The sequence below is a fragment of the Loxodonta africana genome, chromosome 3 (genome assembly GCF_030014295.1).
Source record: "Loxodonta africana isolate mLoxAfr1 chromosome 3, mLoxAfr1.hap2, whole genome shotgun sequence".
NCBI classification, from domain to species: Eukaryota; Metazoa; Chordata; class Mammalia; order Proboscidea; family Elephantidae; genus Loxodonta; species Loxodonta africana.
The window spans coordinates 31,838,361-31,854,368 of NC_087344.1; the positions used below are offsets into that span (position 1 = coordinate 31,838,361).

The 16,008-nt window shown below is 47.5% G+C and overlaps 1 protein-coding gene across 12 annotated transcripts in view; it reads right to left on the bottom strand.

The window, feature by feature from the left end:
• The window catches only part of EPS15L1 (epidermal growth factor receptor pathway substrate 15 like 1), a 108,695-nt gene that overhangs the window by 71,623 nt on the left and 21,064 nt on the right, over window positions 1-16,008 (bottom strand). For 11 of the 12 annotated variants that reach the window (XR_010321253.1, XM_064280906.1, XM_064280907.1 and 8 more), the window contains exons 2-6: window positions 10,336-10,377; window positions 9,744-9,833; window positions 9,238-9,285; window positions 6,087-6,182; window positions 5,844-5,906 (exon numbers count right to left, since the gene is read on the bottom strand). Coding sequence is in view for 11 of the 12 variants with exons in the window: in XM_064280906.1 (XP_064136976.1) it covers window positions 5,844-5,906; window positions 6,087-6,182; window positions 9,238-9,285; window positions 9,744-9,833; window positions 10,336-10,377 (339 nt within the window). In the remaining variant the exon portion in view is untranslated. Of the gene's footprint in view, window positions 1-5,843; window positions 5,907-6,086; window positions 6,183-9,237; window positions 9,286-9,743; window positions 9,834-10,335; window positions 10,378-16,008 lie in introns of those variants that run through there. The other variant, XM_064280912.1, reaches the window with a different exon arrangement.

Sequence of the window (16,008 nt, forward strand, 5' to 3'; positions counted from 1 at the left end):
ACTTTTTAGCTATGACATTTCTGATCAGCATCTGATCTCTAAAATCTACATGATACTGCAAAAACTCAACTACAAAAAGACAAATAACCCAATTAAAAAATGGGCAGAGGATATGAACAGGCACTTCACTAAAGAAGACATTCAAGTAGCTAACAGATACATGAGGAAATGCTCACGATCATTAGCCATTAAAAAAAAAAAAAAAAAACCCAATGCTGTCGAGTAGATTCCGACTCACAGCGACCCTATAGGACAGAGTAGAACTGCCCCACAGAGTTTCCAAGGAGCGCCTGGCAGATCTGAACTGCCAACCCTTTGATTAGCAGCCGTAGCACTTAACTACTATGCCACCAGGGTTTCCCATTAGCCATTAGAGAAATGCAAATCAAAACTACGATGAGATTCCATCTCACTCCAACAAGGCTGGCATTAATCCAAAAAACACAAAATAATAAATGTTGGAGAGGCTGTGGAGAAATTGGAACACTTAAACATTGCTGGTGGGAATGTAAAATGGTACAACCACTTTGGAAATTGATTTGGCGCTTCCTTAAAAAGTTAGAAATAGAACTACCATGCGATCCAGCAATCCCACTTCTTGGAATATATCCTAGAGAAATAAGAGCCTTTACAGGAACAGATACATGCACACCCATGTTCATTACAGCACTGTTTACAACAGCAAAAAGATGGAAGCAACCAAGGCACCCATCAATGGATGAATGGATAAATTATGGTATATTCACACAATGGAATACTATGCATCAATAAAGAACAATGATGAATCTGTGAAACATTTCATAACATGGAGGAATCTGGAAGGCATTATGCTGAGTGAAATCAGTTGTAAAAGGACAAACATTGTATAAGACCACTATTATAAGAACTCGAAAAATAGTTTAAACAGAGAAGAAAATATCCTTTGATGGTTATGAGAGTAGGGAGGGAGGGAGGGAGAGGGGTTTTCACTAATTAGATGGTAGACAAGAACTATTTTAGGTGAAGGGAAAGACAACACACAATACAGGAAAGGTCAGCACAACTGGACTAAACCAAAGGAAGTTTCCTGAATAAACTGAATGCTTCGAAGGCCAGCATAGCCGAGGCGGGGGTTTGGGGACCATGGCTTCAGGGGACATCTAAGTCAAGTGGCATAATAAAATCTATTAAGAAAACATTCTGCATCCCACTTTGGGGAGTGGTGTCTGGGGTCTTAAACACTAGCAAGCGGCCATCTAAGATGCACCAATTGGTCTCAACCCACCTGGAGCAAAGGAAAATGAAGAACACCAAAGACACGAGGTAATTATGAGCCCAAGTGACAAAAAGGCCCACATAAATCAGAGACTACATCATCCTGAGACCAGAAGAACTAGATGGTGTCCGGCTACAACCGATGACTGCCCTGATAGGGAACACAACAGAGAACACCTGAAGGAGCAGGAGAGCAGTGGGATGCAGACCTCAAATTCTCATAAAAAGACCAGACTTAATGGTCCAACTGAGACTAGAAGGACCCTGGAGGTCATGGTCCCCAGACCTTCTGTTAGCCCAAGACAGGAACCATTCCCAAAGCCAACTCTTCAGACAGGTGATACTGGTCAACAGTGGGCTTCTTGGATGAAGTAGACACATGGGACTACGTGGGCAGTTCCTGTCCGGAGAAGAGATGACAGGGCAAAGGGGGTCAGAAGCTGGCCGAATGGACATGAAAATAGAGAGTGGAGGGAAGGAGTATGCTGTCTCATTGAAGGGAGAGCAACTAGCAGTAGATAGCAAGGTGCATATAAGTTTTTGTATGAGATACTAACTTGGTTTGTAAACTTTCACTTAAAGCACAATAAAAATTAAAAAAAAAAAAAAAAGACTGGCGGTTTAAAAACACCTTCTGCTCCTTGGGAGAAAAGAACTGGTGATCTGCTTCCATAAAGATAACACCCTAAGAAACCCTATGGGGCAGGTCTACTCTGACTTACACGGTTGCTATGAGTTGGAATTGACTCGATGGAACACAGTAAAAACAACTGGGTGGTGCAATATCAATTAACATGCTCAACACTAGTGGAAAGGATGGAATTCAAGTTCAGCCAGAGATGCCTTAGAAGGAAAAACCCTATGGAGCACAGTTCTACTTAGACACGCTTGTGGTCGCCAGGAGTCGGACTCGACAGCAACTGGTGTTTGGTTATTAATAACAGGAGAAACTGTGTGTAAAGGAAGAGGGGCTATATGGGAGCTCTTTACTTTCTGTGCAAATTTTCCCTAAACCTAAAACTGCTCTAAAAATAAAGTCTATTAAAAAAAAAGTGAACTTATGCTGTGATCAAAACAACTCCCCAGTGAGGACCCAGAGGTCAAAGTTAATGGGGGAGGCTGGTCCTGGAGCCTTGCTCTTCACCTCAACTACTGCCCAGTGGAGCAGGGGCCAGCAGTGTCTCTGCAGTGGAGGCAAAGACTACTCTTATCCACCTCCCAGGAGGTAGCAAACTAGGGTAAGACAGGTAAAGGTTTGAACGGATGACAGCTCTTTAGGACAAAGAGCTAAATCTCAACATGAATATGAAAAATTGAAGCAAAGATGTGCAGAACTATATATAATATAAGCCAACTAGTTTAGCAATTAACTGTCAAGGTCAGCTTTAAAAATCTATTAAGAAAACATTCTACGTCCCACTTTGGAGAGCGGCATCTGGGGTCTTAAACACTAGCAAGTGGCCATCTAAGATGCATCAATTGGTCTCAACCCACCCGGAGCAAAGGAGAATGAAGGACACCAAAGACACAAGGTAATTATGAGCTCAAGAGACAAAAAGGGCCACATAAATCAGAGGCTACATCAGCCTGAGACCAGAAGAGCTAGATGGTGCCCGGCTACTACAGATGACTGCCCTGACAGAGAACACGAGAGAGAATCTCCGATGGAGGAGAAAAGCAGTGGGATACAGACCTCAAATTCTCGTAAAAAGACCAGACTTAATAGTCTGGCTGAGACCAGAAGGACCCCAGAGGTCATGGTCCCCAGACCTTCTGTTATCCTAAGACAGGAACCATTAACAAAGCCAACTTTTCAGACAGAGATTGGACTGGACTATGGGATAGAAAATGATACTGGTGAGGAGTGAGCTTCTTGGCTCAAGCAGACACATGAGACTTACGTGGGCAGCTCCTGTCTGGTGGTGAGATGAGAAGGCAGAGGTGGATAGAAGCTGGCTGAATGGACACGGGGAATACAGGGTGGAGAGAAGGAGTGCGCTATCTCATTAGGGGAAGAGCAACTAGGAGTACACAGCAAGATGTATATAAATTTTTGTATGAGAGACTGAATTGATTTGTAAACTTCTGAACTTTTATTTAAAGCACAATAAAAAATAAAAAAGATCAGCTTTAAAACCCATGGAGTCCTCTGGACCTAACAATACCAAAAAACCAAAAACCAAACCTGTTGCCATTGTGTAGATTCTGACTCATAGAGACCCCATGTGTTACAGAATAGAACTGCACTCCATAGGGTTTTCTTGGCAGTAATCTTAACGAAAGCAGTTCACCTGCCTTTCTTCTGTTAGTGCTGCTGGGTGTGGGTTCAAATGGCCAAACTTTAGGTCAGTAGTTGCGTCCAAATCGTTTGTGCCACCCAGGGACCCAACAATACAAAAACCAGTAATACAAGTTCTGCATGAACGGAGGGAAGGCCCAGCAGCACTTAAACACAGGGTAAGCAGCTACTGCCATCCTGAAATCAAGAAGGCAACAGAACACCAAGGAGATATCGAAAAGGACCAGCCCTGGCCCCATGTTCGCTCACCACGGGGCAGAGCATGCCCTCCTGTGGAAACAACGCTCTCAGCCAGTGGACTGAGAGAAAGCACGCCTTTCCACGGAGGGACAGGTCACCCAGTAAGCAAGGTAAGCACAGACTTACTTGTGCTTACTTACTAATCTGTAGTGAAACTGGTCATCCACTCTGTCAGGGATTGTAAATTTGAAAAGAGGCTTTGATTTTGTAGGAAGGTGCTGTGGGGCTGGAAGAGAGATAGATGCCAGCCATTCTTAAAGCAGAATCTTTGATGTAGTGAAAAAAACGTGAAATTGTTCACTATAGATGATCTGGTAAGCAAAGTAAGCACTAAGTTTACCTTGCCTATTGGGTAATCCGCCCCTGGACTCAGCGCACTGAGACTGCACACTGGCCTGTGAGGGCATGGAGAACAACACCCTCGGGGCCACAGACTGACGACGAACAGAGGCCCTGAGCAGTGACTGAAAGCCAGAAGTGTCAAAATGCTGCATCTCTCCTGAGGCTCTAGGGTTCCTTGCCCTAAGTTGTGAGTCTTGCTGACTCAGGGCTTCCAGAAGCCCAGGAATATACATGGGTGAAAACAGCACTTGGTTTTTTTTTCATTCTGTATCCATGAATGGTATGTAAAACCGCTCTTTAAAACTGTCTACCCCAATTACACGCTTACCCTGCACTCCCCAGCTCCTCCTGCGATCCCTCACAAGCTCCTCTGCCACCACGTCCTTTTAGATGCTTTAGTTGCTGTCGAGTCAACCCCCCGTGCACAGTGGAATGAATGCTGCCCAGTCCTACGCGAACAAACCGTTGTGATTCATAGGGTTTTCATGGGCTGATTTTCGGAAGTAGATTGCCAGGTCTTTCTTCCTAGTCCGTCTTAGTCCAGGAAATTCTGCTGAAAACTCTTTAGCATCATAGCAACACACAAGCCTCCACTAACAGACAGGTGGTAGCTGTGTGTGAGGTGCATTAACTGGAATCAAACCCAGGTCTCCTGGCATGGAAGGTGAGAACTCTACCACCAAACCACGACTGCCACTGCTATTTCACAGCAAGATCATTATTAACACTTAAGCCAAATAAAAAGGAGACAATGTGAAAATCTCTTTCTACTTCATCTTAAGATGAGTCTCACATTATCTGGGGACACGTTTCCATGCCCCCTACCTGTTTCCACTGGGGCAGTTATGCACTGACTGGGAGACACCACTTATTCTTCTCATTCTAGGAACAGTGGCACATCTGTCCAACCACGTCCTCTGCCTTAGGCTTTTCAAAGAGCAATGAGCACATCAGAAAAGAAAGAATAATAACGTGTAAATTGGCTGGAAATAAGAAAGAAGATGAGATATTGTGGAATCTTCACACCTGGGAGTTCTCACATTTTTCTCTCCTGTTCTGATTAACAGAAGGCAATGGTGGTTCAGGGGCAGGATTCTTGCCTTCAAAGTGGAAGACCCAGGTTCGATTTCTGGCCAGTGTGCCTAATACTCAGCTACTACCTGTCTGTCTGTGGAGGCCTGGGTGTTACTATGAAGGTTTCAGCGAAGCTTCCAAACTAAGATAGACTATGAAGAAAGGCCTGGCAATCTACTTCCAAAAATCAGCCAATCGAAACCCTATGGATCACAACAGTCGGATCCACAAGCGATCACAGGGATGGTGCAGGAGTTGACATTTTGTTCTGTTGTGCATGGGGTCGCCATGAGTCAGGGGCTGACTCAATGCAGGTATCAACAACAACAATCCCGATGAACAGGAAAACCACAGAAAATGACCTAAAAACATGAGACTTAAACTACAGGTTCTTAAGAATCCAACTCCTGAAATGCAGCTCACTGCCCTAGCAGGGGACATGCTATCACAGTAAAGGGCCATGGCTTTTCAAAGAGTTTCGGTTTGAAAGGCACTTTGTCAGAATCCGGCAGCCACTCACACTCACGCAGAACGGGTGACACAACCATCCTACAGAACGTTTCTGAGTGACACCACCCACAGTCTGCACAATCCTGTGATAAGAACGGTGGGGGCTGTCCCATCATCTACTTACCCTCACGGCCCAGTGGGCCTCAGCAGGGGGCGCGGCAGCCGTCAGCGGGCTGCTGGTATCGTGCTAAAAAGAAAAGGGACAGGCGTGTTGCTGGTGTAGAACTAAATCACAGGAACATGCATTTACTGAAAGAATAAAAGTTTCAAACTGCTTTCTAAATGGGGGAAGCAGACAAGGGGAGCAGACAGACAGGCAGACACGTGGTGCTAGAAGGATGCGAAGAGGAAGGACTGGGGCACTTACAAACTTGGGTGGCGGCATGCTCAGGTTCAGGTTGCTCAAGGCGATGTCGTGGCCACTCTGTGCGCAGGCCACCAGCCTTAGTGCCACGTAGAAACCCTGCAGACCAAACAGAGGGATGAAGGATAAACACTGTGCAAATGGCAACAGCCCTGGAGGGTGGTCTGTGCCAGACGGCATTTGGGGATGGGGGACCTCGCTCCCACTTCCAAGACGGTATGTGCAAACGTTACTACAGGTTCGGACTTGACGGGGCTTGCCCTGGGAATGCCACTTAAAGGAATGTGCTAGAACTGACTTACCCTAGGTCATCTTGAGCACTGCAAAATTTCACTAAATGTATTTTCAACAATAAGGGTCTCCTAACATTTAGCAACCCTGGGGGCATAGTGGTTAAGAGCTACGGCTGCTAGCCAAAAGGTCTGCAGTTCAAATCTACAAGGCAATTCTTGGAAACACTATGGGGCAGTTCTGCCATGTCCTTTAGGGTCGCTATGAGTTGGAATTGACTCAACAGCAATGGGTTTGCTTTTTTTGTAACATTTAGGAAATGACAGACTGCAGAAGTAGTGGAGTTAACATGGGTCAGACCACGAATTATGGAGTGGAGATGTGTTGTTTTTAAAAGTGGTTTGAAACTGACACAGCTGTTCTGGAATTTATATGAAATATTCGCTGAGATCCCCACCTGCCCCCGAGGAGAGCACCCTCTCAGGGTTTGTGTTCGCTGTGGATCAATGTGGACTGTACCCTCCATGTGGGGACACAGGGTCAGAGCCAGACAGTCAGGTGCTTCTACTCCCCACCCGCCCAGCCTCCTCTCACCCAGAGCTGGCCACGCCACAGGCTTAGCGAGCACATGTGGCATCATCTAATTTTTTTCAAATGAAGACAATTAACCAGCCTAAGAATTCAGACCGTTTTAAAGCTATAAATGCAATTCTAGTCTTAAAAACGTCTTCAAATGGATGAGCGCCAGGTCAGCATTTCCCAGGCGGATGCCTGCTGCATGCCTAAGTCGAGGGAAACAAAGGGACCTGCACCCAGGGGCCCAGGGAGCTTGGGGGAACTGCACCAGGCAGAGAATTGTCCTATGAGGATCCTGAGGACCTTGAGGAAGGGAGGAAGAGCTGGTGGGGCTTTCCTGGCACATCTGGTCGCAGGCCGTGCCCCCAGAAGCCATGTCCTGTGGATTACAATTTTGGCAAAAGCTGGACTGGGTTAAATGCAAAACCAAAAAAACCAAACTTCTTGTCATCAAGTTGATTCCAACTCATAGTGACTCTACAGGACAGAGTAGAACTGTCCCATAGGATGTCCAAGGAGTGGCTGGTGGATTCAAAGTGCCAACCTTTTGGTAACAGCCAAGCTCTAAACCACTGCACCACCAGGGCTCCATATTAAATCCAGAACCATTTAAAATCACTTGTAAAAGAATTACAAAAAAAATGTTAACATTACTGGCCTTCTGGTAGTGGGATTATGAATGATTATATAGGGGCTTCTTTTTAATTTTTCTCCACCTTCCAAAATTATACTAAATTTATATTTTCTAATCAATACTACGTTACCACTATTGTTAATTGCTGTTGAGTGGATTCCGACTCATGGCGACCCACGGGTGCAGAGAATTGATCCATAGGCTTTTCAAGGCTGTGACCTTTTGGCAGCAGATCGCCAGGCCTGTCTCTGAGCTGCCTCTGGGTTAGGTCTGAACCTCCAACCTTTTGGTTAGTAATTGAATGCTTAACCACCTGCGCCACCCAGGGACTCCTTTATCACTATTGCTAATACAATAAAGACATCATCAAATAAATTGAAAAAATAAAGTCACCTGCAAATACTGGAGAATTCCACATATAGAACATTCTCACAGTGACAAAGTGATCGTGGTGGGGATCAGAGAGGTGGTTGCCAGGGGTAGCACGAGTGAGTTTCCAGAGGGTGATGTACAGTTCCGTGTCCTGACTGTAGTGATGGTGACATGAATCTGAACAAGTGGTAATACTACACAGAAATATACACGCGGGGGGTGGCGGGGAGGCAGGTGTTTACACATAAAACCTGGTAGAGTCTGGATATGGTCTTGACCTCTGCATGGCACCACCATCCACCGCTGCTGGTTTTGGTAACTGCACCACAGCTATGTAAGATGCTACCACTAGGGGGAGCTGGTGGGGCACACAGGAATGCACTGTTTTTGCAACTTCTATTTTTTGGTTTTTTTATAAGAATCAAGGGAGCCCTGGTGGTGCAGTGGTTAAGAGCTCGGCTGCTAACCTAAAGGTTGGCAGTTCAAATCCACCAGCCTCTCACTGGAAACCCTATGGATCAGTTCTACTCTGTCCTATAGGGTCACGGTGAGTTGGAACTGACTTGACAACAATGGCTTTTTTGGTTTTATGAGAATCAAGGATAACCTCCAAAATAAAAAGCTATAAAAAACTTGTAATCACTTGCAACTAAGTACAACAAAATATTAAGAGACACACGAGCCAAGAAGAACGGCTCTGAGTGTTAAAAGGCCCTTATTTGGACACTGAAGCACCCCGTACTAGTACTAACAGTGTGCTCCCTGCATCTGTATTTAGTGCGGGGCTTCAAACCAGTTCAAAATGGTTCAATAACTGCTGCCGTCAACAAGGGCCGTGTATGCACTGCATAGCAACCATACCTTTTGCTCGTCATATTTTGACCGAAGCAAACAGCTGTGTCCTGCTCAAAGATGGCGGCCAACTGTGCCCCTTTGGATGTGTGTTGCTCTCCACAGTCCTGCCAATAATCTCATCTCCCATATCGTGCTCCTGAAACTTTCAGGAGGAAGGACTGTGGCAGGACTTTTGAAGAGCAACATTATTGGGAGGACTGTGGAGAGGAGCATATACTCAAAGCAGCATAGACGGCCACCATCTTTGAGTGGGGCACCACTGTTTGTTTCCAACTAGGGTCAAAATACCATGGGCAACAGATTTGGTTGCTATGCAATGCATATGTGGCCCTTGTTCACAAAGACAATTACTGAACCATTCTGAACTGGTTTGGAATCCTGGTCTAGTGACACTGGGGCAGTGGAGACGGCGGGGAGATCATGGGGTCAGACAGCCAGTGGGGCTCAGGACGAGCTGCCCCATTTACTCTGTGGCTGTGTATGTACCTGTTTGTCCAAGAACCCTTTACCTTCTGGGTCGGCCAAGTCCCATATCTGTGGAAACACAAAAATGATCGTGAGCATGACCACTAACCACTTCTTGTCTGTTGATGAGGGCGGGAGCCACTGCTGACTGCCCATCTGCCAGGGCCAAGGGTCTCAAACCAACAGGCTTCCAAGGCCAGGAGCAGGTGGACAGTCTGCCCAGGGCACATGGCCTGCCCAGGGCACACAGCTCCCCAGTGGCAGAGCCATGCCCCTCATCCCACAGGCAGTGGTGGTCACTCCAACCTGAGGTCCAGCTGTGAACCAATAAGCTGTCGGGACACAGGACAGCTCGGCCACGTCAGGGCGTGGCTGCCATCCCCGAGTTTGGATCTACCTGCTCCAGCCCAAGAGACACACGATGCCCTGACCACTCCCTATATGAAGGGCTCTGTTCACAGCTGGCCTCCATCCACTGGGGTAGCTGAGGTGTGACTGACAGGAAGTTGCTGCTGCTCTGCACGTACCTTCCCAAGGGTAATGTCTGAGAGTCCAGATTTCTTCAGGAAAAGTGCAGCTTCACTTGCCCCAACCCGCCCTGTGTACGCTGGGTCTACCTGCAATGGGAGAACAACCCCTGAGCAAACCTTCCGACCAGGGAAGTGGCAGGTGATGCACCTGAGGAAAGGAGACAGAGGCCACATGCTGCTTTAAGGCAGACCTTTCTCTCCAGTTGCATTACATGCCTGTAGTTAGCTGTGGTTGAGTCAGCCTCCAGCTCATGGTGGCCCCAAGCACAATGGAACAAAATGCTGCCGGTCCTGAGCAATCCCCATGATTGGCTGTGGATTGGATCGTAGGGTTTCCACCAGCTGATTTTCAGAAGTAAATCGCGAGGCCTTTTTTCCTAGTCTGTCTTAGTCCAGAAGCTCGGCTGAAACTTGTTCGGCATCGTAGCAACACTCAAGCCTCCACTAACGGACGACTGATGGCTACACGTGAGATTTATTGGCTGGAATCAAACTCAGGTCTCCCACATGGAAGGTGAGAACTCTACCACTGAACCACCACTGCCCCTTGATCACACGCTAGTTCAATCTAAAAACGTGCTGAGCTTACCTGTTTGTAATAAGATTCATATAATGGGTTTCCAGAGGGGATCTGTAAACAAAATAGATACTGGTCAAAAGTGGACAAACTCCCTCTAAAGAAGTGTCGCCCCTCAATTTTGTCATTACCAAAATGCACAGGAGTGAAAATCAAAATCCACATACTTTATTAAACATCCTTTATACGGAGTTGGTTTATCTGCAGACACAGATAAAGTAAACGCTAATATTCTTTGTTGCTGTTGTTAGTGGCTGTCGAGCTGATTCTGACTCAGGGCAACCCCAAGTGTTAAGAGCAGAAATGCACTCCATAGGGTTTTCTTGGGTGTAATCTTTCTGGACGCAGATCTTGCTTCTCATGGAAAGCCAGGCCTTTCTTCTATGGTGCTGCCGGGTAGGTGTGAACTGCCAAACTCTCAGTTAGCAGTCAATCACTTAACTGTTTGCGCCGCCCAGGGACTCCAAAACCCAGTTACCTACAAGTCAACTCCGACACATAGTGACTTTAGGTGTATCAGAGTAGGACTGTGCTCCACAGGGTTTTTAGTGGCTGATTTTTTGGAAGCAGATCACCAAGCCTTTCTTCCAAGGTGCCTCTGGTCAACTTCAACCTCCAACCTTTTGGTTAGCAGTTGAGCAAGTTAACCGTTTGCACCACGAAATCTTAATTCCAGCAGAAATGACACAGTCACTTGGGAACGGCAGCAACCGAAGGCTGAAGTCCACTCACTTGCCAATGGCTACAGCTCACCCTTGGACACAAGGGAAGAGGCACGCGGCCCTTTGAGGCTGTTCTCTGGCTCCAAAGTCAGAGTTGGGGGTTCTGCGCACCAGAAACACGAGTCATAGGACCCTGCGGGCTTCCGACCAGACCCTAGACACTGCCCAGGTCCTGTTCCCACATCCTTCACAGCCATCAGAGTGGCTGCTCCAAAGGCAACCAGGCCAGGGCCAACCCCTAGGCGTGAGACAGACACAGATCACTCCCTGCCACAGGAAGGGGGTCCAAGGACTCGGTGCAGCCCCATGGAACCCCAAGACTTCACCCTTTGGAGAAGGTCACTGTCCTGTGTGAGGCCCTTTAGGGCCATGCCTGGATCCTGCCTGGTCTGCGGCCAATGCTGACCACTCCCCACTACATCCCCCACAGCCTCACTCCCTGACCTCAGGAGACGCTCCCTGTGAGAAAAGAGGCGGGGTGACACTGAGCAACCACTCAACCGTTGGCCATACAAAGTCTGATGTGGAGAACTGCAGGAGTTTTATGAAGGGAGGAGGAAACTCAAGCAGTGTGCAACCCTGCTGCTAACTGAATGAACGAGGAGAATGAACAAGTATGCTAATTGTACAAAAGGTCTGGTATATAGGCAGCTAAAGAGAAGGCACGACGGAGAAAGAATTCCAAACCACAGGCAGCGATGACGGCTTCTTTGGTCTCTTAAAAGATGCCTCGAATGCCATCCGACTGCTATTGTCTTATCGTGATAAAAATATATAAAACAGGACATTTGCCATTTCAACCCTTTTTACATGTACAATTCAATGACATTGGTAGCTGCGTTCACCATGTTCTGTAACCATCACCACTATCCTTTTCCAGATTATTCCACCACCATTAGCAGAAACTCTGTGCCCCATAAGCAATGACTCCCCCGCCCCCTCCATGGTGGTGGTTGTTGTGCGCCATTGAGCCTATTCCGACTCAGAGCGACCCTACAGGACACAGTAAAACTGCCCCATAGGGCTCCCTTGGCTGTAATCTTTAACGGAACAGATCACTGTAATCTTTAAGGGAGCCACTGGTGGGTTCAAGCTGACCTTTTGGTTAGCAGCTGAGCACTTAACTGTTGCACCACCAGGGCTCCTCCCTTCCACCCCTGGTAACCACTAATAAACTCTGGTCTCTATGCATTTGTCTACTGTCATATTATTTTCAAAAACAAACAAAACTTGGGGGAGGTGGCGCCCCTCTGGTTAAGATCACCAGATTTGACCATGGTGCCCCCATGCTGGCTGCATGAAGAGACCCGTCAGGTGAGAAGTGAAGCAGGAACACAGCCAGCCTCCAGGGGACGCCAGCACCTGCAAACATATGAAGACTCGAAGGGACAGAGCAAAACGTCGAGACGTGATGGAAAACAGAAAAGAAAGGAGCGAGGAGGAAAGTCAAACAGAAAAAAGAAAGAGGGGCAAAGAGAGGGGAAATCCTGGAAAAGCAGAAAAAACAAAACAGAGTGGTGTGAAAAACAGAAGCAAAAAAAAAAAAAATCTTGAGAAGGAAAAGACAAAGACACCGAGAGAAAATTTAGAAGGACACAGGTATATAGCCAGAGTTGCTAGGTGGTGCAGACGGTGAATGTGCTCAGCTGCTAGTCAGAAGGCTGGAGGTTTGACTTCACCCAGAGGCACCCTGGAAGACAGGCTTGGCAATCTACTTCCGAAAAACCTGCCACTGAAAACCCTATGGAGCACTGTTCTACTCTGACACACATGAGGGTGCCGTTGAGTCAAACTGACCCAACGGCAACCAGCTAGAGTCCCTGGGTGGTGCAATGGTGGATGCACACGGCTGATAACCAAAAGGTTGGAGGTTCTGATTCACCCAGAGGCACCTTGGAAGAAAGGTCTGGCAATCTACTTCTGAAAACTCAGCCGCTGACAACCCTGTGGAGCACAATTCTACTCCGACACACACGGGGTCGTCACGAGTCACCGTCAAATCCGCAGCAGCGGGTTTTAGGTGTAGAGCCACAACGGCGCCCTGGCCATCTGCTGCACGTACTCCCAGGGACCAGTGCAGAAGGACCACCAGCGCCTCAGCGGCTCAGGTAGCTGTCACCCTTAGTTTGTCACACCTCAGCCTGCGTGGCCCTTGGGGTCAATGCTCCAACACAGGCCATGTATTCAGGACATATCTCCACAGAAGAGTGAAAACCAACAAGAGGACGTGAGTGCAGCATACTGTTTCTAGTTGGTTGGCTGCTCTCTGTTGAACAAGTCCCCATCACTGGCTCCCTGGAATGGCACACAGGGACCCAGAGGCCTCACCTTCAACTGAGAGGTCTTGCTGCTGTCCACAAGCCAAGAGGTGCATGAAGTCCATTTTCAGTGGTTGTTTTCAGATCAGAGGGTGGGCAAGAAAGAGGTTTCCCAATGATCAGAATTCTAGAGACAGAGTTACGGCATTTGGGGCACACGGGGTTATCAGCTGTCTCGTAATGTCCCAAAGTCTGTGAGTGCCATGGTCTTCAATCCAGAAAGCAAGACCCCGACTCTTTTGGAAAAGCTACCAAGCATCCACCCAAACCTGTGCCAGGCTTATCCATGAGGGCCACTTCAGACCCTACGTTAGTTGTCACCGATGGAAAACCTGAGGTGTGGTCCAGCACTCCTCTTGAACTGCTGTTTTTGTTAGCTGCTGTCGAGCTCGCCCTGGCTCACAGAGACCCCATGCACAACAGAACAAACCGCTACCTGGTCCTGCGCCATCCCTGTGATCTCTGTGATCAGTTGCAGATCAGACCATTGTGATCCACAGGGATCATGGGCTGACTTTTAGAAGTCGATCGCCAGGCCTTTCTTAGACATCTTAGTCTGGAAGCTCCGCTGAAGCCTGTTCAGCATCACAGCAACACACAAGCCTCCAGGGACAAACATGCGGTGGCTGTGCATGAGGTACACTGGCTGAGAATCAAGCCAGGGTCTCCAGCATGAAAGATGAGAATTCTACCACTGAACCACCACTGCCTCCCTCTAGAACTAAGGTATTACAGACGGACTTATGTCCCCAAAAAATATGTACTGTAAATTCTAACCTCTACGCCTGTAGTTAGGATCAAGAGGTAGTCGTTCAAACAGAACGAGGTGATACTGTGTGGTTTAAAGTCAGGAAAGGTGTGCGTCAGGGTTGTATCCTTTCACCATACTTATTCAACCTGTATGCTGAGTAGATAATCCAAGAACCTGGACTATATGTAGAAGAACATGGCAACAGGATTGGAGGAAGACTCATTAACAACCTGTGTTATGTAGATGATACAACCTTACTGGCTGAACGTGAAGAGGACTTGAAGCACTTACTGATGAAGATCAAAGACCACAGCCTTCAGTGTGGATTGCACCTCAACATAAAGAAACAAAAATCCTCACACCTGGACCAATGAGCAACATCATGATAAATGGAGAAAAGATTGAAGTTGTCATGGATTTCATTTTACTTGGATCCACAATCAACACCCACGGAAGCAGCAGTCAGGAAATCAAGACACATTGCATTGGTAAATCTGCTGCAAAGGACCTCTTTGAAGAACTGAAGAGCAAAGATGCCACTTGAAGACTAAGGTATGCCCCACCTAAGCCACAGTATTTTCAATCACCTCATATGCACTCGAAAGCTGGACAATAAATAAAGAAGACCTAAGAAGAATTGACGCCTTTGAATTATGGTGTTGGCGAATACTGAATATACCATGAACCGCCAAAAGAACAAACAAATATGTCTTGGAAGAAGTACAGCCAGAATATTCATTAGAAACAAGGATGGCGAGACCCTGTCTCACGTATCTTGGACACGTTAGGAGGGATCAGTCCCTGGAGAAACACACCATGCTTGGTAAAGTACAGGGTCAGCAAAAAAGAGAAAGACCCTCAATGAGACGGACCGACACAGCAGCTGCAAGAATGGGCTCAAGCATATCAACGACTGTGAAGATGGTACAGGACCGGGCAGTGTTTCCTTGTGTCGTACCTAGGGTCGCTATGAGTTGGAACCCAATCCACGGCACCCAATAGCAACAACAACATGCCGTGGTTATGATCCCATTTAGGAAGGAGTTGTTTGTTATGTTAACGCACAGGATAAGTGTAGGGTGTATCCTGAATCAATCTCTTTTGAGATATAAAAGAAATTAAGCAAGTGAGAGAAGCAGCGATGGGGAAGACAGATGCCAAGCCACATGAAGACTGCCCAGGAGCAGAAGCTCAAAGAGACAAGGACCTTCCTCCAAGCTGACAGAGAGAGAAAGCCTTCCCCTAAAGCCAGTACCCTAATTCGAACTTCTAGCCTCCTAAACTGTAAGAAAATAAATTTGTTTGTTAAAGCCACCCACTTGTGGTATTTCTGTCGTAGCAGCACTAGATAACTAAGACAAAAAAAAAATTTTTTTTTTTTTTTTTACAGAGGGGACCAATTTGGGTGTGCTTGGACAGTGACAACAGCAGAAGTTCCTATTTCACTGCACGCATTTCCGGTCCTGCAAAACCAGAGCGGGCAGAAGGGGGAACCTGACTAGGCGTGCCTCCTCTTACCACACTGCTTCCTCATGGGAGCAGGAATCACACCTAACATCCGCCTCCCTAGCAGGTCCTTGTGACAGAGATGAAGACATGTGCTGAGAAGGCGCCAAGTTTCCTGTGACAGCTGGCCACGACTCAGCCCCTGTGTCTAGGCCGTGAGCACACCCGGGGCTCCTGCAGGGTGGCAGCAGCTCAGGAGAGGCCTCACAGCTGTAAGGAAGGAGCCCCCTCGAGCTGGGGGTGGGCACAGCACTGCCCCCACCCACATATAACTGCAAGTGAGCCCAGGGCCAGGCCGAGCTAAAGGCAGAGGGAACAAGTGGGCCAGAGGCAGCCCTCAGGGAGAAGAGGCTGCAGCGACATTTGCCAGAATGAATGGGGGGGGGCG